The following is a 23,780-nucleotide window of genomic DNA, read 5'->3' as shown; positions in this document are numbered from 1 at the left end:
ACATTACTTACGAATTTTTCCAATTTAACTTGTCGACTGCTGATTGTTGTTCAACTGAGATTGTTCTCGGCTGTAACTGATGGTTTGATACCACTGTGAACGTTCTATCGCTCCTCATTCTCGAGTTACACTGCTTTTGCTGCCGTGTGACCTGCTTATTAGTGCCTAAACTTCCTCCCTCCCGTGTATCAGTAGATGACTGCACCTGCTCCAAATCAAGGTGTTGGATACATTGAACCTTTGTCTGTCAATCACAATTTACTTCATCAGAATATGTTGTATAGCTTAGAAATTATAGGTGCAACAAAACTCACCTGAAAATGTGTTTTAAAATTCCATAGTGCACTTTATATATTAATTTATATCTCTTGATCCCATTTTCACTTCAAATTGAAGCTTGGAACTTTGTTAATACATTAAATTGTTATTAGATATATTTTCAAAATTATGTTGGATGACCTTGGAAAATTAAGGCATTTTTTCAGGTCATGTGATACATCATTTGAAAGCTCACTTCATAAGCTTTCCGAAGACGCCTGTCCCACAACTATATCTTTAATGGTCTTGACAATATAGTATTTTTAAAACTGGTCAATGTAGCCTATAAAAAATTTTGACATACACTATTAGCCAATTTTCAGAAAACGATATCTTGAAAATTGGTCACTAAAAAAATCTAAAACTCACTATTTTCTCTACACAATTAGGTACATCTTCTAAATGTGGAATGTTTTTTTAATAAAAAATGTGAAAGTTGAAAATTGAAATTTTTTGTAATGGAAATGATCCTATCACCAATTTCATCGATGCTGAATAACCCAGTAGTTGACACAGCGTTGTTAAATAACTAAGTAAAAAAAAATCGTTTATAGAGTGAGGGAAAACACATGGTAGGTAGTCTTATATGGTGCAAACATGGTAGTGCTTCATATAACTAGCAGAGTGGATAGTGCAAGCCATTCCAAACTTTACCTAGTTCCTCATACCGATACATGGCTCTTTAATCCTCTTTCCCCTCTCTCACTCTCCTCCCTTTTCCCACATGTTCCCTCACTCCTTTTTCCTTTTCTCTTCTTTTCTTCTCCACTATCCTTCCTTTGTACACTTCTTCAGACAACTCCTCACTCTTTCACATCTATTACATTCTACACTTATGATATGCTCGTCATTATTAATTTACAACTTACCTTGTGAGGTTTCAATCCCGCACATTGATCTTCAGAGGATGTTGTTTTGACCATCACGGATATGACTTCTGGTTTAATTTTGTTCTAGGCCTAAAAGTAATAAGTTGGCGATAAACGTCATAATAAATTAGTGATAAATGTAATGAGATTATAACACCCTGTTGGTCCAGGGGAATTTCGACGACACTACTATCTATGACATGTTCATGTTTCATGATGATTGCAGTAGAGCTAAATAGGTTAGTGTAGTCTTACAAATCATTCCTTGTTGTTTATGACTTCTATAAATCGGTGAACAGAAAAGGAGTATTTTCGTGAGAGACTGGTATTTACCAAGACAAAAACACTACAAAATTAGTAAATGTTCGAACTGCGATGTGTTAGTAGACTGTATAGTGGAAAGTGTTGGAGAAGTGAGAGTGGGAGATGGAGGCCTGCATGCAGGGGAAACATAACATATGTTTTATTTAACGACACTCATAACTGCCTAGATTTTATTATCAGCATTGCCGGTGTGCCAGAATTTTGTCCCACAGGAGTTCTTTTACATGCCAGTAAATCTACTGACATGAGCCTGTCGCATTTAAGTACACTTAGGTGCCATCAACCTAGGCTGGGATCAAACCCACAACCTCAGGCACAGTAGGCCAGTACTCTACCTACTGCATCACCCAGGCCGACTGTAAGGTAAAAAGGAGAGGAGCTTGTGCAGTTAATATGGTGTACATACTTACATTAAGACTGATATGAATATACAGACAAGTAACAAACTGTATTTACGTTGAAAGTATGTGTCACTTCAACGTGAAACTAGTTTTCGTGACTATATCCATATGACACATGCCACTGAAGAAAAAAACAATATAGCCTTCTTTGGTGTAGCTTTTCTGTAAAAATATCTTTACATGTGTTCAACCCAATAATTGTACAAAATATAACTTATGCAATACGAAAAGTTTGGTCTTGTGTGTCCAATGAGCACAGATGTGAATGATGTTATCACTGCTGAACGTGTATTATCTCGTCAACGAAAATACACATTGATCTGTTGGTGCTGCTGTTGCTCATGCACATGCTGTGATTGATTACGAATATAATACATGTGTATTTAGATGCTACTCTAATGCAGAAGGAAGCAAAAGCAAATGATACCAGGGGAATGAATTGTTTTTTCAGTTATTTACATCTGCACATTTCGTGCTTCTACCAGTGATGAAGTAGTGCTAAGAGTAGAAATGCTTTTTCTAGTCATTTTTTTCATTTTGAGATAACAAATAGAATTGCGGTGAAAACTTAATTTATATGTAGTATGAAAACTTTGGTATGTGAAATGTTTCTGTTTTATTCATGCATGGTACACATATATTCATGTTAAAGACATTTAACAATACCTAACAAACATCAAATTAAAAAATTTGTGGCACTGTTCTTTCAGTTGTAATGGATGTTATCAAGATGGAGCCTGAGGTTGACCCATTGGCTATAGAATCAAATGTTGACAGTGTTACAGAAGAGGCTGATGTTTCACCAGATGTAAGTTGAATTGAGTTGAATTTAATGGAGGGGGACACTATGGCCCGGCACTGCGACCTTGTCCAGATCTATTGCACTAGCCCTCTGGTGGCGCATTCCCAAACCCACACCGGCTGACCACACTAAGGTTCTGTGGTCCAGGTTTCGAGCAGGCAACCCCACTCGTCCTTAGGCCAAACCTCTTCATGCATTGCCGGCCAATTTTCGGGGAATGCTACGGAATGATAATGAAATGGAAAAATGGTGACGGAATGATATAAATGCCTAATTTGGGGAAAAATGGGAGGACCCCAGGAAAAATCCCAACTGCGACCTTGTCCACCACAGTTCTCCCTATGGATTTTTTCAGTGAAAAAATCCCCAGACCTGACTGGGAATCAAACCCAGGCCGCCTGCATGACAGTATGAAGGTCTGACCATTCAGCCTCCGCAGAGGAGGTGTAAGTTAGAAGAGAACCTTCCTTGAAGTCTCAACTTGTAAACTTCTTTCATTAGTTTTTTTAGTTTATTTTATTGGGTAGCGATTACACTGTCATTGTATTAATAAATGTTTCATTCTTGAACTCACACTTGGTCTATGAAAATAGTAAGAAATATCTGCAAGATGCTGAATTTATTGTAGGTTGTTATCAGGGCCCGGATAATAATTATATTATTACATATTTTTTTATATTAACATTAACATACGAGATTTGTGATATGTTGGAGTTTCATTCCAATTAGAGCCCAAAAACGTAAACTTGAAGGTACATATATTTACATATTTTGCTCTTAAGTACATATTCTCACATATTTTACTCATAAGTACATATTTTTACACATTTATTAATTTTTCCATGCTTATTTGCAATTTTATTCATTTTATAACAAGCCTGTATATCTTAGAAGTGTATGACCTTGAGCGAGATGGTAAAAAGATTTTCTGTCTTGAATCTCACTGCCCGTCTGTTGGTCACATGATGAGCACCTTGACACTGCATGTCCAAGCGATGCCATGTCATCGAGTGAAGCATAATTTAGTCGCAGTTAGCCAGCATATGTAGATTGAACAATAACTTTGTGTTGTGTGACCTCAGCATTTAATTTTCTTTTAATTTCTAGTTAAATATTGTACTAAAAGATGCCAAAGGAGGAGACCTCACTCTGTGCAAAGTTAAAGCATTACACAGAGGAATTTGACAATTTTTCCACAGATGGAAATGTACTTTTTTGCCTGGTTTGTGAGAAGAATGTGCCCTGTTCTCAACGTTTTCAAGTCCTGCAACACTTATCTATGTCACGTTATCAGGCCCGTGCTTCAAAGACCACATCTCAAAAGCAGTTGTTACTCACTGAACCTCAAGTTCAGAAACACCCAGGACCTCAGAAATCTCAGTTTGCAAGTAATCTGTGCCGTGCTATGGTTTGCGCTGACATCCCTATTTGGAAATTAAAAATCCAGTGCTGTGTTTCTTAAGAAATACACACATGAAACTGTGCCAGATGAATCTACAATCAGAAAGAGCTATGTACCTGACTTATATATGGAAACAATTAACTCTATTCGTTTGGAAATTGGTGCTGATGATCTCATTTGGGTCTCAATTGACGAGGCAACTGATATACAGGGAAGACATATTGGAAATGTTATAGTGAGTGTGTTGAAAGATATTGAAGTGAGTAAGCCTGTGTTGTTAATGTATGAGATGTTACCAAAATGCCGTCATCAAAATATTGCTAAATTATTTAATGATGCAATGGGATTTTTGTTGCCTGATGAGGTGAAACACAGCAATGTCTTTCTTGTTGTGATGGATGCAGCACCATATATGCAATTTTTATATCCTAAAATATTGTCTCACATGTCTTTTCCATGCATTCCATCGCATAGCAGAACTGGTTCGATATAAATTTTCTAATGTTGACACACTAATTTCGAATACAAAGAAAGTATTTTTAAAGGCTTACAACAGAGTTGTTTGTGAAACAAGTTCTCCAGCATTTTGATTCTCAAGATGCAGTTTCTGTAGAAACAACAAATCAATCATTTAGTGATGTGAAGCTTAATGATATTGCCTATACCCAGTGCAATTTTTTGCATTTATGCATTGCCATTAAATCTTTGGAGACATCTTCTTCCAAACTCTCAGACAGCCTTGATGTTGTTCATTCTGTAATCACTTCTCTGGAAAGTCTACAAGGTGCCGATTGGAGCTGGAGTAAAGGATAAGCTCTCTTCCAGTTTGAAGAAAAACCCAAGATTCAAGACAATCAGTTCTATTAACAAAGTGCTAAGTGAAGGTTGTACCATAGTCTTTGAACTTGGGTACACACAGAAGATTTGAGCAAGTTTAAATATGCACTCATTACTTCATGTAAAGTTGAACAATCATTTAGTAAGTACAACGTCATGTTATGCGATAACAGGAGAAGTTTTCTGTTTGACAATTTGAAACACATGTTTGTTCCTTATTGGTATGGGGATCGTAATTTGGAAAATTAACAGCACTATGTAATTTTCAATTTTTGAGTTATTTACATACATCTCCAGATTATTATATCTAGTTGTAGTATTGGATCCATAATATGGTATGTGTTAAGACATGTGATTCTGTAGGTAGCTTATCAGCAACATACAGTAGAATTCCTCGTATCCGGCAACTGTGGGACATAGCCAGTGCTGGGTAACTGATTTTGCCGGATAATTGAAAAATACGTTTATAGGTTATGTAAAGGCATACTGTACTGCACAAAATTTGTTTACCATGTTGAAATTTAGTGATTTTCATATAGATATTTAAAAATAAAGTTTTTAAATACGTACAATGTTTATTTTTAGTACTGAATATGGTAGTTTATATTAATCAGTTCATAATTATAGTAATTCATAATACCGTAAAAAATACTAAAAGTTTTCGTAACATTATGACAATTTTAAATGGTGGTCATGTGATGTGAAGAGCAGTGTTTGCAATGTCACAACTGTGAAGATAAAGTAGCGCTCGATGATTTGAAACTCTTTAACATATCTCTAATGTCTGCTTGTTTATTTATACTATCTATCAGTTGAATGAAAAGCCACCGGCGTGGCTCAGTCAGTGAAGGCACTTGCCTGCCAATCTGAAGCTGCACTCGGGCGTGGGTTCGATTCCCGCTTGGGCTCATTACCTAGATGAGTTTTTTCCGAGGTTTTCCCCAACCATAAGGTGAATGCCAGGTAATGCCGAATCCTCGGCCTCATCTCGCCAAATACCATCTCGCTATCACCAATCTCATCAACGCTAAGGGTCGACCTGGTTGGCGAGTTGGTATAGCGCTGGCCTTCTATGCCCAAGGTCGCGGGTTCGATCCCGTGCCAGGTCGATGGCATTTAAGTGTGCTTAAATGCGACAGTCTCATGTCAGTAGATTTACTGGCATGTAAAAGAACTCCTGCAGGACAAAATTCCGGCACATCCGGCGACGCTGATATAACCTCTGCAGTTGCGAGTGTCGTTAAATAAAACATAACATTCATTCAACGCTAAGGAACCTAATAGTTGATACAGCATCGTTAAATAACCAACTTAAAAAATCAGTTGAATGAAACTTTTGCAGGCTATAGGAACAGAGAATTTCACGACTTTCCTATTTAGACTTATCCAATACTCCTTCAAAATGGGCGAGGTCAAGTGGTAAATTTGAAGATATTGTCTCTGTGCATTGTTTGCAAGGCCCAAGTGACAGCGTACCGATGCTACCTGAGCTACTCCAGGGACATAAGGGGTTTTTTTGTTTATGTTTTTACACATGAACAATATGAGGAATAAACACAATATGTGGCATGTGAGATCCACGAAAACCACTCATATATTCGTCTAACTTTTCCCTTTCGCATGAATGACCTTTCAATTGTTTGGTCTAGCTAAAAATGCCGTTGTTTTGGTATTGCCGATTATTTGGGTGCTAAATACGAGGGATTTTACTGTATTTCAAGAAAATGTAGGGAAATTCTAATGTTACATATTTCTTTGTATTTTAATGATTTTATTACATATTTCAAGTTTTTCACTTATGTGTGTGTGTGTGTGTGTGTGTGCGCGTGCGTGCGTGCGTGCGTGCGCGCGCGCGTTAATATATATATTTTACTGATTTTTAGTACATAACTATCCGAGCCCTGGTTATTATCAATGGAATTTAGTCATGTTTTGTGTCGTTAAATTCAAGGTAAATATCTAAAATCCTAATATGACTTGATTGGTAGTTGTTGCAATGGAACAGCATGAAAAAAGAGTGTCTCAGTAATTGGCAAAAATGAAATTATTACAGTATTTAGTATAATTCAGTCATTAATGTTGTTATGTTTTTTATTTATATTTTCTATATCTGGTTTATTTTGTTGAGGTAATTTAAGTTATTTATTTGGTTGTGATTGTTGTTGTTTTCTAATGCCAGGCATTTAACAATAAAGTCATTTGACCTCTTGCACTCCAATATTTTTCAAAGATATTGTCATGGTTAGCCACTGACGCACAGATTTTGAGATGTTCTGAATCCATTTCTTGATTTGAGTTGCACAATGGACAGTTAGGAGACTGATATATTCCAATTCTATGCAGATGCTTGGCCAAACAGTCATGGCCTGTTGCCAATCTAAATGCAGCTACAGACGATTTGCGTGGTAAATCGGGAATCAACTGTGGATTATGATGCAGAGAGTTCCATTTTTTCCCTTGAGATTGTGTTATCAAATTTTGTTTGTTGAAGTCTAAGTATGTAGATTTAATCAATCTTTTCACAGAGGAATACGTAGATTTAGTAACAGGTCTGTAAGTAGCAGTGCTGCCCTTCTTTGCTAAAGCATCTGCATTCTCATTTCCCAGGATTCCACAATGGGATGGTATCCATTGGAATACAATTCTTTTATTGAGTGTTGTTAGTTGAGAGAGCATTTTATTTATTTCTGCTATTTGAGATGAAGGTGTGTGTATAGAGACTATTCATAGAATAGCTGCTTTGGAGTCTGACAGTATAACTGCATTTTTAAATTTATCGATGTGGCATAGAAGATTCCTGAGACTTTCACTTATTGCAGTGATTTCTCATCAAAACTTGTTGTTCCATATCCAAGAGATCTATAAAGTGAGAAGAGACAGCACGTAACACCTGCACCTGCACCATGTTCCCTGGAGATCAAGGATCCATCGGTGTATAAATGAAGCCAATTTTGTGGAGGGTACCTAATATTAATTGTCTCTAAAGACAATTGTTTCATTATTTCAGTGTTTACTTCTGATTTCAGTATTTCTTCTGTTAAATTTGGATTATACTCTATATTTAATAGTGTTAAAGGGTTTGGTTTAATTTGTAAGTCTTCCTTTATATTCGGGACGTTGATTTTCTGTTTTAATTCTTGAACCATGGATATGAAACTTTTTTGAGTTTTTAATCTACAGAGAGGACTGTATGAATGCCAATTGTGTCCTGGTAATCTGATAAGTTTTTCATATTGAATCAGTGCTTTTTCTTCTATTATCATTTTGATGCTGTTAATATTAGTGAGGAATCTCATAGAATCTATTGGAGTTGTTTCGATTCCACCAATGATGAGCCTGAGAGCTTGGTTTTGAACATGTTCTATTTCGTTTATGAAAGGTGAAGTAATTGAAATATCTCCGCAGTACGTCAGCACTGGCTGTATAAACATTGTGTATGTAGTGTTCAAAGTATTTCTAGAGCAACCCCATTTCTTTCCTGCTAATCTTTTCAGAAGGGAGAATCTTTTACGAGCTTTTTCAGAAAAATATTTCAAATGGTTGTTCCATGTTAACTTACTGTCGAAAATAACTCCAAGATATTTGGATTCATAAGTCCTAGGGAGGTGTTGGTCATTGTATTGGATAATGAATTCTCTTTCTTTTTTACCAAGTGAAAATATTTGGTAGTTACTTTTGGTTGTGATGTAATTTCTGCATAAACCTAACAGTTGTGTCCCTTTCAACAGTATTTACTGCTTTTACAAATCCTATGTACCAATGTAAATCATATACAAAGGCAGGTAGGAATCTGCACGTGTCTTTTAAATCATATTGTGAGATGATGTTGTAATGTTCATCAGTATTTAACCTTTTCACATCTGCTTCATTTATTGATGAGGGCACAGATTGATATAGATTGCGACACCAGGAATTATAATAACTTGCTGAAATCGTTCATTCAGTTGAACTCTTAAGTCCACCATGTCATTTTTTGGTAGAGGCAACTTCAATTTCTTTAACTCTTTCCCTGTTGAAGTTAGAGATGGCTAGGGCTGAAGTTATCTGAGCTTTAATGGGCCTCTGCAAATTAGCTTTTGTATCAGCTTCTTGTCTATGCGGATGACGTGAATATGTTAGGAGAAAATCCACAAGCGATTAGGGAAAACACAGAAATTTTACTTGCAGCAAGTAAAGCGATAGTTTTGAAAGTAAATCCCGAAAAGACAAAGTATATGATTATATCTCGTGACCAGAATATTGTACGAAATGGAAACATACAAATTGGAGATTTATCCTTCGAAGAGGTGGAAAAATTCAAATATCTTGGAGCAACAGTAACAAATATAAATGACACTCAGGAGGAAATTAAACCCAGAATAAATATAGGAAATGCGTGCTATTATTTGGTTGAGAAGCTTTTGTCATCAAGTCTGCTGTCAAAAAATCTGAAAGTTACAATTTATAAAACAGTTATATTACCAGTTGTTCTGTATGGTTGTGACACTTGGACTCTCACTTTGAGAGAGGAACAAAGATTAAGGGTGTTTGAGAATGAGGTTCTTAGAAAAATATTTGGGGCTAAGAGGGATGAAGTTAAAGAAGAATGGAGAAAGTTACACAACGCTGAACTGCACGCATTGTATTTTTCACCTGACATAATTAAGAACATCAAATCCAGACATTTGAGATGGGCAGAGCATGTAGCGCATATGGGCGAATCCAGAAATGCATATGGAGTGTTAGTTGGGAGACCAGAGAGGAAAAGACCTTTGGGGAGACCGAGACGCAGGTGGGAGGATAACATTAAAATGGATTTGAGGGTGGTGGGATATGATAGAGAGTGGATTAATCTTGCACAGGATAGGGATCGATGGCGGGCTTATGTGAGGGCGGCAATGAATCTGCATATGCCTTAAAAGCCATTTGTAAGTAAGTAAGCAAGCAATTTTGAAGTTCCACTAATACCATCACATGATGACTTAACATGACAACTGGCAAAAATGACCATTTTCCTGTGAAATTATAGAAGTCTGGGCTATGATAATACAGGTTTAAGAAATTCTTGCATTCTTGCACTGTACATCACAACCATCAGTAAATATTCGTTGTTTGTTAAATTTGGCAGAAGTTTGTTCTCAAAAGATAACATAATTTGTTGTCTTATATATCATACATAAGTCATGGTTTACATCACCTGATGTGATGCACATGCTTTTTGACACAAGGTGATCCTCACTCTTATTTTCGTAATAAATAACCAATAACCATTATTCCAGTGATAACTATGAGCTACATCTTGAATCACAATAATGAATAATTTTCACCGAAGTCCATAAGGATGAGAGCACTTTTATCGTCCAACTTTTCTTTTCTCTTCTGCAAATATTTAGATTGTGATTTTGAAATATATTATGCATGTGGTACAAGCTTTCAATTTTACTTACTTACTTACTTGCAAATGGCTTTTAAGGAACCCGAAGGTTCATTGCCGCCCTCACATAAGCCCGCCATGGGCCCCTATCCTGTGCAAGATTAATCCAGTCTCTATCGTCATATCCCACCTCCCTCAAATCCATTTTAATATTATCCTCCCATCTACGTCTCGGCCTCCCCAAAGGTCTTTTTCCCTCCGGTCTCCCAGCTAACACTCTATATGCATTTCTGGATTCGTCCATACGTGCTACATGCCCTGCCCATCTCAAACGTCTGGATTTAATGTTCTAATTATGTCAGGTGAAGAATACAATGCGTGCAATTGTGCGTTGTGTAACTTTCTCCTTTCTCCTGTAACTTCATCCGTCTTAGCCCCAAATATTTTCCTAAGCACCTTATTCTCAAACACCCTTAACCTATGTTCCTCTCTCAGAGTGAGAGTCCAAGTTTCACAACCATACAGAACAACCGGTAATATAACTGTTTTATTAATTCTAACTTTCAGATTTTTTGACAGCAGACTAGATGATAAAAGCTTCTCAACCGAATAATAACACGCATTTCCCACATTTATTCTGCGTTTAATTTCCTCCCGAGTGTCATTTATATTTGTTACTGTTGCTAGCTTTCAATTTTGTTAATTATAAAGTCAATGAATTCTGAAATTTGCAAACTTTGGGTTACTAAATCTGTCCTATCATTAGATACCCACTGACTAAATTCAAGTAATTCATAAGGATTATATTCTTGAAATTGTCTGAATAGAAACTTTTTCAACACTGTTAGGACATTTGTCACATAATTCTAAACATCCTGTTGTTCATGTTGCAAACAACCATTTTAATAAGATCTTTATAGCTCTCTTCTAGTTTTACTTATACTGGCCGATAGGAGCTGGACATGTTTATGTACAATACACATACACTGTGTTCCTGGTGATCCTGCAGTGTTTAGTCTTAATTGGTAAAATTTTGAAACACCAACTGTTATGGATGGGTATATCTTGCTTTAGAAGATGTGTATAATTTTTATAGATTACAAAGTGTGAGGCATTTCTGTTCATGAAAAGTTTTTTGAGAGAAATAAATCGTCCGGCCTTAATTAAGGATGACCACGAGGATCCGGAAATTAATAGCAAATAAATATAATTAATTAAATATTAATATTGTTACAAAAATAAAATGTAATAATTAAGCACCATTGATTATCAATTATAGAAGAAGATGACCTTGAAATTATAGCCTACTTATAAATAAAAGATTTTATTTAAAATTAGCATACTATCCTTAATTAAGACCTTCCGAGTGGTATAAATGAAATTGTATAATCTGCAGGGAATCTTTAAGATTTTGTGAGATGATTTTTTGAATTTCAAAAGATGGTATTGATAATTGTTTTAAAAAATTATGTGTAAATTTTGGTAAAGAACTCCGAGCACCAAAAAATAAACCTTTCACTGACCAATTGAAGAGAGGGATGTTATACTTGGCAGTAAGGTATGGTCTTCCCAACTCTTGTTCCAAAGAAGACAGGCGATAGCTAACTTAGTCCTTCATACCTGGCAATATTCTGAAGAACTCTAAATTACCATTTTCACTGTTTCATCTGCTACCTTCTTTCCTCTTCTTATGTTTGGAGGTGAAAGTATCCCTTTTTCCTGCATAAGTTTTCTTGAGTGCCTTACTATACAGGGTGGAAGTGATATAACTGTGCAGTTTCAAGAGGACAACAGTGCACATTAAAACAAATAGGAAACCTATTACTCGTTTTGTAATTAAATGCATGTTTAATTAGGCTGAAAGTCTGCGTATTTTGGCAATCGTGCATGGCGAGCTCACCTATGAATACATACACACACAATGTGAATAGCTGTATTCTATTTCTTAATCACTTAGTAGGGTTGCCAGACTTCCTAATGACACCAAATAATGATACATGCTAATCTTTGTATGGTGTTTAATTTGCAAGAAAACCGTCCATTTTATTTAAGAACTGCATAATCATTCCGTACTAGTTTCCAAACCAAAGATATGAGTAAAAATCAAGATTATATTGTGACAGCGACGTGAGATTCGAACTCACGACCAGCGTCCCGCATGAAAGCAGATCGCACAGGCTCCACGGAACACTGAGTGACGTCACGCGGTGGAGAGAAGAGAGAGGGAGTATTACGTCACGCGACGAGTTTGCGCGCGCATCTGGTGCTCGTAGAGAGGAGAGGGCTCTGGATTTCTCTGGAATGCCATCTCTAGGGACGGGTGGAACCTTCGAGATTACGTCACTGTGGTTATAAATTACGGTCGCGAAGGAACGACAGCAGTTTCAGAGTTTTCAGTTATTCAGTCAGTGAGAAAGCCAGAGCAAGGAAGCCAGACTTGTGTGCCGGAGTTCGACTCGAGTGTGCGTCCGTATCTGCGTCAGCATCCGAAGGCCTGAGTTCGAGTGCAGTGGACCGCAGTTGGAGGGACCTGAGTTCGAGTGCAGTTGACCGCAGTTGGAGGGACCCGAGTTCGAGTACAGTGAACTGTCTCTGAAGGTCTGTGGTTCGAGATACCGTGAACTCGAGTGACTGAGATAGAAGAACTGTGAACTGAGAACTGGTAGTTCTGATTTGTAAATAGTGCTTTGTAAATATTAGTTAAGATTAACAGTTCATTGTTGTGCGTAATAGTCCAAGTAAATTATCATTGTCGTCGGTGGAGTGCTATAACGAATAATGTGTTGAGTGAAGATCCAATTGTTGACGAGAGCGTTTAAGGTGAATTGTAGAAAGGAATTATTGTTGTGACGAATAAATTACATTGTTGTTACTAATAAAACTCACATTGGTGTCAGAACCGGGATATTATCGACAATGGAGAACCTACAGCAGATCCTGCAAGCCATCGGGGAACTGAAAAACGATTAAGTGCAGTAAAAGCAGAAATGAAAGACGACATGAACGACATGAACAAGCACATCAGTGAGGTCAAGAACGATATAAGTGAAGTGAAAACGGAGATGAAAAGTGACATAAGTGAAGTAAAAGGCGACATAAGCGGAGTGAAAGGCGACATAAGCGGAGTGAAAGATGACGTCACTTCGCAAATTGAAAGCGTTTCGGCCCACGTAGATGGAATTGTCGCCATCGTGAAAGACGAACTCAAAGCCGATCTTGACAACCTAAACAAGAATTTTACAACTATAAACGAGACAGTAACCGAATTGAGACAGGAGGTAGACCATTTCGATGGCAAAATCCGTGATCTCGAGCGTCGTCAAGAGCAGACGACCGAGTTGCTGGACAAGACGAGTGAGATGATAGATAAACACGCTGAGGAAAACAAGCACATTCTCGCGTTGGTGGATCGCCAGGCTAGAGAACATAAACAGATAGTTGCCGAGGAGATTCGACGTGCCATGCAAGAAGCGGCCACAGAGTTGAGGACTCCATATAGTGCCCCTGCGGAACCATCGGCTTCAGCCAGACATCACAACGTCAAGACGCCGAAGTTCGACGGTACGACGTCTTGGGCGATATTCCGTCGCCAGTTCGAGGCCATCGCAGAGCACAATGGGTGGACGCCAGCAGAGAAAACTACTCAGCTGCTGGCCGCGCTTCAGGGACAGGCGTCGGAGATTCTTCACAGCGTTCCAGAAGACGGGACAGCCGCTGAGATAATGGCGGCCTTGGAGGGACGTTATGGTGACCATCAACTTGCTGCAGCATTTAGGACCCAACTAAAAACGAGGGTCCAACAGTCAGGCGAGTCCCTGCAAGAATTCGCGATGGCGGTGGAACAACTGGCCCATAAGGCGCTCAGGGGCCTACCTAATGACTTCATCGCTGGAGAGGCGGCCTACACCTTCGGCAGCGGAGTTCGAGACCCGGAAATAAAGCAACAGCTACTCTTGGCAGAGCATCGCACCATCAATGCAGCTCTGGCGGCGGCCCTCAGGATGGAGGCAGCCAAGTTGACGGCGAACGTCTCGGCATCGCACCGGATTAGGAGCGTCGCGGCGGCCGACGTCGAGGAACGTCAACCGAAATCACCCGAGCGACGAAGACGAGGAGTGCCCATCTGCTGGTCCTGCGGCGAGCCTGGACACCTGAGGAGGGACTGTGACCGATCTGGTCACAAACAGGAAAACTAAAAGGGGCCGATGCGATGAGGGGCACGTCGGCGCCGTCATCACCATCCCCTCGGCTGATCTTGAAGACGGTTAACAGAAGATGCGACGATGGGCTGATTGCTGACGGATGGATAAGAGGCCGCCCATGCAGAGTACTGGTAGACACCGGGGCGTCGCTCACTATCGCCAGACCGGAAGTCGTGCGTGGACTACATGGGAGGACGCCGCTGCGCCGGTATGAGCTACGTACTGCCTCAGGCGAGAACCTGCCCATCCAAAAAGAGGTTTTCCTGGGCTTGACCTTGGGAAAGAGGAGACTGGAGATGTGGGTGTTCGTCGCCAACATCACTGAAGACGTCATCCTGGGACTCGACGCCATGCGGATCTTCGATGCAACGGTGGACGTCCGGCGCCGTATCCTCCGTTTTGGTCAGGATGAAGTGTTCCTGAGGGACGTCGAAGACCAACCCATGGCCGGCAGACTCACCTTGGAGAATCAAGTGACAATCCCAGCAGGCTGCGAGATGGTGGTGACGGCAAGACTGGACGGACAACCTAAGAGAAACCTGCTCCTCGATTCGCAAACAACTCCGATAGATGGGGTTTATGTGGCCAGATCCCTACTCCCGAATCAGAAGGTGGTACCGGTGAGGGTCCTGAATGTCACCAATCGGGACAAGGAGGTGCCTAGTGGAACTGTACTAGGTAACGTCGAGCCGGTGGTGTCTGTGACGTCGCTGGCAGAAAACGAGGAGTGTCACCGACCACGTCCAGATCTAGACCCATCACTGAAAGAGCTGGCTCGAGAATTGCCGGCGAATTTAAGCAAAAGAGAAAGAAGACAAGTCCACGATCTACTGACAGAGTTTCAGGACGTGTTCAGTCTGTCTGAAAACGACTACGGGAGAACGGAGAAAGTTCAGCACCGCATTGACACCGGAAATGCTCGCCCAATCAGACAACCTCCTCGACGCGTCCCTCTAGCTAAACAGAGGGAGATTGACAGCCAACTGGAGGGCATGAAAGCAAGAGGGGTCATCGAGGAATCCGACAGCCCTTGGTCATCACCTGTAGTGCTGGTGAAGAAGAAGAATGGGGACCTGCGTTTCTGCGTGGACTACAGAAGACTGAATGACGTCACCAAGAAGGACTGCTTTCCCTTCCACGAATTGATGACACCTTGGACACCCTGGCAGGAGCAGAGTGGTTCTCGACGTTGGATCTCAAGTCAGGATACTGGCAGGTGGCGCTACATCCTGAGGACAAGGAGAAAACGGCATTCTCTACAGGCCAGGGACTATGGCAGTTCACCGTTATGCCGTTCGGCCTCTGCAACGCCCCGGCTACATTCCAGAGACTAATGGAGTCCGTAATGAGAGGCCTGACATACGACACCTGTTTGCTGTACCTTGATGACGTCATCGTGGTGGGCAAGACTTTCGGCGAACAGCTGTTGAACCTGAGGAAAGTGTTCGAGAGACTGCGACAAGCCAGACTGAAGTTGAACCCGAAGAAATGTCATCTATTCCAGAAGAAGGTCAACTACTTGGGACACGTAGTAGGGACCAACGGAGTGGCCACGGACCCGGAGAAGCTACAAGCCGTCAGAGGATGGCCGAGACCGAGGGACAAGCAGGAGCTGCGCCGCTTTCTCGGCCTCTGCACTTATTACAGAAGGTTCGTAGCTGGGTACGCCAACATCGCTAAGCCTCTAACCCAGCTGACCGAGAAGAAACGACAATTCCAGTGGACAGACGAGGCGGAGTCATCCTTCCAGTCGCTGAAAGAGGCGCTCTGCACTGCTCCTGTACTGGGATATCCCATCCCTGGAAGGAAGTTCACGCTCGACACGGACGCTAGCAACGTAGGCATCGGCGGAGTACTCTCTCAGGAACAGGACGGGCAAGAGAGGGTGATTGCCTACTTCAGCCGAACATTGTCCAAGGCTGAGAGAAACTACTGCGTGACCCGTAGAGAACTTCTTGCCATTGTGGAAGACCTGAAGCATTTCCACAAATATTTGTATGGCCAGGAGTTTCATCTGAGGACAGACCATTCTGCACTCACCTGGCTATTGGGCTTCAAGAATCTGGAGGGGCAGACCGCCCGTTGGGTTCAACGTCTGCAGGAGTACAACTTCACCTCTGAACACCGACAAGGGAAGAAACATTCCAACGCTGATGCCCTATCACGACGTCCGTGCTCGGATGGCTGCAAACACTGCCTGAAAGTAGAAGAGCGGGATGGCGCCCACGCAATCCGAGCAATTGCCGCCAAGCCGAGCCCAGGATGGGATAACGCCGCCATAAGGAGGGAGCAGCTGGAGGACCCAAACATTGGACAGCTACTACGTGATGTGGAGTCCGGCCAGAGACCAGTATGGGCCGATATCGCCAACCGTAGCACCACTTACAAGAGCTACTGGGCCCAGTGGGAATCCTTCACTGTCAAGGACGGTATCCTGAAGAGGATTTGGGAGTCGGCCGATGGAAGGACCCGCATAGAACAACTTGTCCTGCCCAGGAGCATGGTGAAGGAAGTGCTGGAGGAGACTCATGCTGGAGTGACTGGAGGCCACCTGGGAGCCAACAGGACGCTGGACAAGTTAAGGCAGAGGTTCTATTGGTTGCATCAGAGAACCGACACGGAACAATGGTGCCGAAGATGCGACACCTGTGCAGCCAGTCGCGGACCAAGGACCCGCAGCAGGGGAGCCATGCAGCAGTACAACGTGGGAGCTCCTTTTGAGAGGATCGCCATCGACGTTGCTGGACGGTTCCCGGTCACGGATCGCGGGAACCCCTACCTGCTAGTCGCCATGGATTACTTCACAAAATGGCCAGAGGTGTACGCGATTCCCAACCAAGAGGCTTCGACGGTGGCCGACGCGCTCCTTGACAACTTCATCTGCCGATTCGGGGTGCCCCGGGAATTGCATAGCGATCAGGGGCGCAACTTCGAATCCAACCTGATGGGAGAATTGCTCGAGCGTCTGGGGGTGCATAAAACCAGGACCACTCCCCTCCACCCACAGTCCGATGGTATGGTGGAACGCTACATCAAAACCTTGGAAGAGCATCTGCGGAAGGTGGTATCCAACCATCAACGAGACTGGGATTGCAGAGTCCCACTGTTCCTCTTGGCCTACAGAGCTTCGGTCCACGATACAACAGGGATGACACCGGCAAACATGGTCTTCGGGAGAGAGCTGCGCCTGCCCTGTGATCTGCTGTTTGGCACGCCACCCAGCGCCGACCAGCCAGCGACTGACTATGTGGCAGAACTCACCGAGAAGTTGAATGGAATTCACCAACTGGCCAGAGAGCACCTCAAGATGGCCAGCGACAGGATGAAGGTGCGCTACGACAGATTAGCCAACTCTGCAGGATTCCAGGAGGGCGACCTGGTGTGGCTGTATCGACCTACCAGGACCAAAGGGAAATCACCAAAGCTGCAGCGTGCCTGGGATGGACCATACCGCGTGGTGACCCGGATCAACGACGTGGTGTACCGCATCCAGCGACAACCTCGAGGGAAGATGATGGTGGTGCATCTGGACCGATTAGCAGCCTACCAAGGGACTGCCCGAGACGAGCAGTCCTAAGGAGGGAGCAATGTGACAGCGACGTGAGATTCGAACTCACGACCAGCGTCCCGCATGAAAGCAGATCGCACAGGCTCCACGGAACACTGAGTGACGTCACGCGGTGGAGAGAAGAGAGAGGGAGTATTACGTCACGCGACGAGTTTGCGCGCGCATCTGGTGCTGGTAGAGAGGAGAGGGCTCTGGATTTCTCTGGAATGCCATCTCTAGGGACGGGTGGAACCTTCGAGATTACGTCACTGTGGTTATAAATTACGGTCGCGAAGGAACGACAGAAGTTTCAGAGTTTTCAGTTATTCAGTCAGTGAGAAAGCCAGGGCAAGGAAGCCAGACTTGTGTGCCGGAGTTCGACTCGAGTGTGCGTCCGTATCTGCGTCAGCATTGAAGGCCTGAGTTCGAGTGCAGTGGACCGCAGTTGGAGGGACCTGAGTTCAAGTGCAGTTGACCGCAGTTGGAGGGACCCGAGTTCGAGTACAGTGAACTGTCTCTGAAGGTCTGTGGTTCGAGATACCGTGAACTCGAGTGACTGAGATACAAGAACTGTGAACTGAGAACTGGTAGTTCTGATTTGTAAATAGTGCTTTGTAAATATTAGTTAAGATTAACAGTTCATTGTTGTGCGTAATAGTCCAAGTAAATTGTCATTGTCGTCGGTGGAGTGCTATAACGAATACTGTGTTGAGTGAAGATCCAATTGTTGACGAGAACGTTTAAGGTGAATTGTAGAAAGGAATTATTGTTGTGACGAATAAATTACATTGTTGTTACTAATAAAACTCACAATATGTATGATCTTTGCATAGCTTTCCTTGATATAAGTAAAGTATTCGGCTCTATTAGTCACAATTAGATAAAAAAATCAGTCACATTACGACATACCGGTACCTTACAATTTAAGATTGTTTATTTCTGAAATTCTATGTCATAATAACATTCACCAACTTAAAACAAACCTAATTTCAGTTTCTCAAGCAAGTCTGCTGTCACCAACTCTCTTTAATTTAGTCACTGATGAGGTCAAAAAAAAAAAAAACTAACTCATTATAAAGTGGCAAAGGAATTTGGATTTACTTTATATGAAAATCTGCACAATTTGCCTCCCATTGCCTTCTCTGATGATATAGACTTACTGCAAAAGATACCATTAGTATTACGTCTTTCATTGACCTAGTTGAAAATCATCTTGCTTTGATTGATCTTATAGTAAATCCATTCAAGAGTAAATTAATAAATTTAAAACATAGAATTTTCATCTCTTCAGAAATCAAATCTATCAATAAAACTGCATATATTTTCGTCACAGATAAAAATGAATCTATAAAATATTGTGACTTTATTTCAACTCAACAATAGGATTTTATTCTTCCAACAATAATTCCTTTCTACAATTCACCTTAAACGCTCTCGTCAACAATAGGATTTTCACTCAACACAGTGTTTGTTAGTGCACTCCTCTGACGACAATGACAATTTACTTGGACTATTACGAACAACAATGAACTGTTAATCTTAACTAATATTTACGAAGCACTATTTACAACACAGAACAGTCAGTTCTCAGTTCACAGTTCTTCTAGCTCAGTCACTCGAGTTCACAGTATCTCGAACCACAGACCTTCAGAGGCAGTCCACTGTACTCGAACTCAGGTCCCTCCAACTGCGGTCCACTGCACTCGAACTCAGGTCCCTCCAACTGCGGTCCACTGCACTCGAACTCAGGCCTTCGGATGCTGACACAGTTGCGGACGCACACTCGAGCCGAACTCCAGTACAGAAGACTGGCTTGCTTGCTCTGGCTTACTCACTGACTGGCTGACTAATCAACTAAAAACTGCCTCGCGTTCACTTGCGCGCGTAATTTATACTCACACCACAGTTTCTGGAAAGTACGACTTCTCGAATTATCTGGCTATTTCCACTTCGGATGGACTTCTCTAGAAGATTCGGGAGGGTCCGTCCCCCTTTACTCCGTAAGTAGCAGCTGCGCGCGCACTCTCCCCTCGTCGCGTTGACGTAATACACCCCCTCTCTTCTCTCCGCCGCGCGCCGTCCCTCAGTGCTCCGCGCGATCTGCTCTCTTGCGGGACGCTGGTCGTGAGTTCGAATCTCACGTCGCTGTCACATTGCTCCCTCCTTAGGACTGCTCGTCTCGGGCAGTCCCTTGGGTAGGCTGCTAATCGGTCCAGATGCACCACTATCATCTTCCCTCGAGGATGTCGCTGGATGCGGTACACCACGTCGTTGATCCGGGTCACCACACGATATGGTCCATCCCAGGCACGCTGCAGCTTTGGTGATTTCCCTTTGGTCCTCGTAGGTCGATACAGCCACACCAGGTCGCCCTCCTGGAATCCTGCAGAGTTGGCTAATCTGTCGTAGCGCACTTTCATCCTGTCGCTGGCCATCTTGAGGTGCTCTCTGGCCAGTTGGTGAACTCCATTCAACTTCTCGGTGAGTTCTGCCACATAGTCAGTCGCTGGCTGGTCGGCGCTGGGTGGCGTGCCAAACAGCAGATCACAGGGCAGGCGCAGCTCTCTCCCGAAGACCATGTTTGCCGGTGTCATCCCTGTTGTATCGTGGACCAAAGCTCTATAGGCCAAGAGGAACAGTGGGACTCTGGCATCCCAGTCTCGCTGATGGTTGGACACCACCTTCCGCAGGTGTTCCTCCACGGTTTTGACGTATCGTTCCACCATGCCGTCGGACTGTGGGTGGAGGGGAGTGGTCCTGGTTTTATGCACCCCCAGACGCTCGAGCAATTCTCCCATCAGGTTGGATTCGAAGTTGCGCCCCTGATCGCTATGCAATTCCCGGGGCACCCCGAATCGGCAGATGAAATTGTCAAGCAGCGCATCGGCCACCGTCGAAGCCTCTTGGTTGGGAATCGCGTACACTTCTGGCCATTTTGTGAAGTAATCCATGGCGACTAGCAGGTAGCAGTTCCCGCGATCCGTGACCGGGAACGGTCCAGCAACGTCGATGGCAATCCTCTCAAAAGGAGCTCCCACGTTGTACTGCTGCATGGCTCCCCTGCTGCGGGTCCTTGATCCGCTGCACAGGTATCGCATCTTCGGCACCATTGTTCCGTGTCGGTTCTCTGATGCAACCAATAGAACCTCTGCCTTAACTTGTCCAGCGTCTTGTTGGCTCCCAGGTAGCCTCCAGTCACTCCATCATGAGTCTCCTCCAGCACTTCCTTCACCTTGCTCCTGGGCAGGACAAGTTGTTCTATGCGGGTCCTTCCATCGGCCGACTCCCAAATCCTCTTCAGGATACCGCCCTTGACAGTGAAGGATTCCCACGGGGCCCAGTAGCTCTTGTAAGTGGTGCTACGGTTGGCGATATCGGCCCATACTGGTCTCTGGCCGGACTCCACATCACGCAGTAGCTGTCCAATGTTTGGGTCCTTCAGCTGCTCCCTCCTTATGGCGGCGTTATCCCATCCTGGGCTCGGCTGGGCGGCAATTGCTCGGACTGCATGGGCGCCATCCCGCTCTTCTACTTTCAGGCAGTGTTTCCAGCCGTCCGGGCACGGGCGTCTTGATAAGGCATCAGCGTTGGAATGTTTCTTCCCTTGGCGGTGTTCGTAGGTGAAGTTGTACTCCTGCAGTCGTTGAACCCAACGGGCGGTCTGCCCCTCCAGATTCTTGAAGCCCAATAGCCAGGTGAGTGCAGAATGGTCTGTCCTCAGATGGAATTCCTGGCCATACAAATACTTGTGGAAATGCTTCAGGTCTTCCACAATGGCAAGAAGTTCTCTACGCGTCACACAGTAGTTTCTCTCAGCTTTGGATAGTGTTCGGCTGAAGTAGGCAATCATACTCTCTTGCCCGTCCTGTTCCTGAGAGAGTACTCCGTCGATGCCTTCGTTGCTAGCGTCCGTGTCGAGCGTGAACTTCCTTCCAGGGATGGGATATCCCAGTACAGGAGCAGTGCAGAGCGCCTCTTTCAGTGACTGGAAGGATGACTTCGCCTCGTCCGTCCACTGGAATTGTCGTTTCTCCTCAGTCAGCTGGGTTAGACGGTTAGCGATGTTGGCGTACCCAGCTACGAACCTTCTGTAATAAGTGCAGAGGCCGAGAAAGCGGCGCAACTCCTGCTTGTCCCTCGGTCTCGGCCATCCTCTGACGGCTTGTAGCTTCTCCGGATCCGTGGCTACTCCGTTGGTCCCTACTACGTGCCCCAGGTAGCTGACTTTCTTCTGGAATAGATGACATTTCTTCGGGTTCAACTTCAATCTGGCTTGTCGCAGTCTCTCGAACACTTTCCTCAGGTTCAACAGCTGTTCGCCGAAAGTCTTGCCCACCACGATGACGTCATCAAGGTACAGCAAACAGGTGTCGTATTTCAGGCCTCTCATTACGGACTCCATTAGTCTCTGGAATGTAGCCGGGGCATTGCAGAGGCCGAACGGCATAACGGTGAACTGCCATAGTCCCTGGCCTGTAGAGAATGCAGTTTTCTCCTTGTCCTCAGGATGTAGCGCCACCTGCCAGTATCCTGACTTGAGATCCAACGTCGAGAACCACTCTGCTCCTGCCAGGGTGTCCAAGGTGTCATCCATTCGTGGAAGGGAAAGCAGTCCTTCTTGGTGACGTCATTCAGTCTTCTGTAGTCCACGCAGAAACGCAGGTCCCCATTCTTCTTCTTCACCAACACCACAGGTGATGACCAAGGGCTGTCGGATTCCTCGATGACCCCTCTTGCTTTCATGCCCTCTAGTTGGCTGTCAATCTCCCTCTGTTTAGCTAGAAGGACGCGTCGAGGAGGTTGTCCGATTGGGCGAGCATTTCCGGTATCGATGCGGTGCTGAACTTTCTCCGTTCTCCCGTAGTCGTTTTCGGACAGACTGAATACGTCTTGAAATTCTGTCAGTAGATCGTGGACTTGTCTTCTTTCTCGTTTGTTTAAATTCCCCGCAATTCTCGAGCCAGCTCTTTCAGTGATGGGTCTAGATCTGGACGTGGTCGGTGACACTCCTCGTTTTCTGCCAGCGACGTCACAGACACCACCGGCTCGACGTTACCTAGTACAGTTCCACTATGCACCTCCTTGTCCCGATTGGTGACATTCAGGACTCTCACCGGTACCACTTTCTGATTCGGGAGTAGGGATCTGGCCACATAAACTCCATCTATCGGAGTTGTTTGCGAATCGTGGAGCAGGTTTCTCTTAGGTTGTCCGTCCAGTCTTGCGGTCACCACCATCTCGCAGCCTGCCGGGATTGTCACTTGATTCTCCAGGGTGAGTCTGCTGGCCATGGGTAGGTCTTCGACTTCCCTCAGGAACACCTCATCCTGACCAAAACGGAGGATACGGCGCTGGACATCCACCGTTGCATCGAAGATCCGCATGGCGTCGAGTCCCAGGATGACGTCTTCAATGATGTTGGCGACGAACACCCACATCTCCAGTCTCCTCTTTCCCAATGTCAGATCCAGGAAAACCTCTTTTTGGATGGGCAGGTTCTCGCCTGAGGCAGTACATAGTTCATATCGGCGCAGCAGCGTCCTCCCAGGTAGGCCACGCATGACTTTCCGGTCTGGCGATGGTGAGCGACGCCCCAGTGTCTACCAGTATTCTGCATGGGCGGCCTCTTATCCATCCGTCAGCAATCAGCCCATCGTCGCATCTTCTGTTAACCGTCTTCAAGATCAGCCGAGGGGATGGTGATGACGGCGCCGACGTGCCCCTC

At 43.8% G+C, this 23,780-nt stretch overlaps 1 protein-coding gene across 6 annotated transcripts in view; it reads left to right on the top strand.

The window, feature by feature from the left end:
* LOC138701432 (oocyte zinc finger protein XlCOF22-like) overlaps positions 1 to 23,780 on the top strand; it is a 106,290-nt gene that overhangs the window by 3,200 nt on the left and 79,310 nt on the right. For 5 of the 6 annotated variants that reach the window (XM_069828310.1, XM_069828308.1, XM_069828305.1 and 2 more), the window contains one exon: positions 2,623 to 2,720. The exons of the other annotated variant lie outside the window; for it this stretch is intronic. In XM_069828310.1, the coding sequence (XP_069684411.1) occupies positions 2,623 to 2,720 (98 nt within the window). The remainder of the gene's footprint in view (positions 1 to 2,622; positions 2,721 to 23,780) is intronic. 6 annotated transcript variants of the gene reach the window in all.

This window comes from Periplaneta americana, chromosome 6, assembly GCF_040183065.1.
Source record: "Periplaneta americana isolate PAMFEO1 chromosome 6, P.americana_PAMFEO1_priV1, whole genome shotgun sequence".
Taxonomy (NCBI): Eukaryota; Metazoa; Arthropoda; class Insecta; order Blattodea; family Blattidae; genus Periplaneta; species Periplaneta americana.
This window is presented reverse-complemented; position numbering and strand designations above follow the sequence as displayed.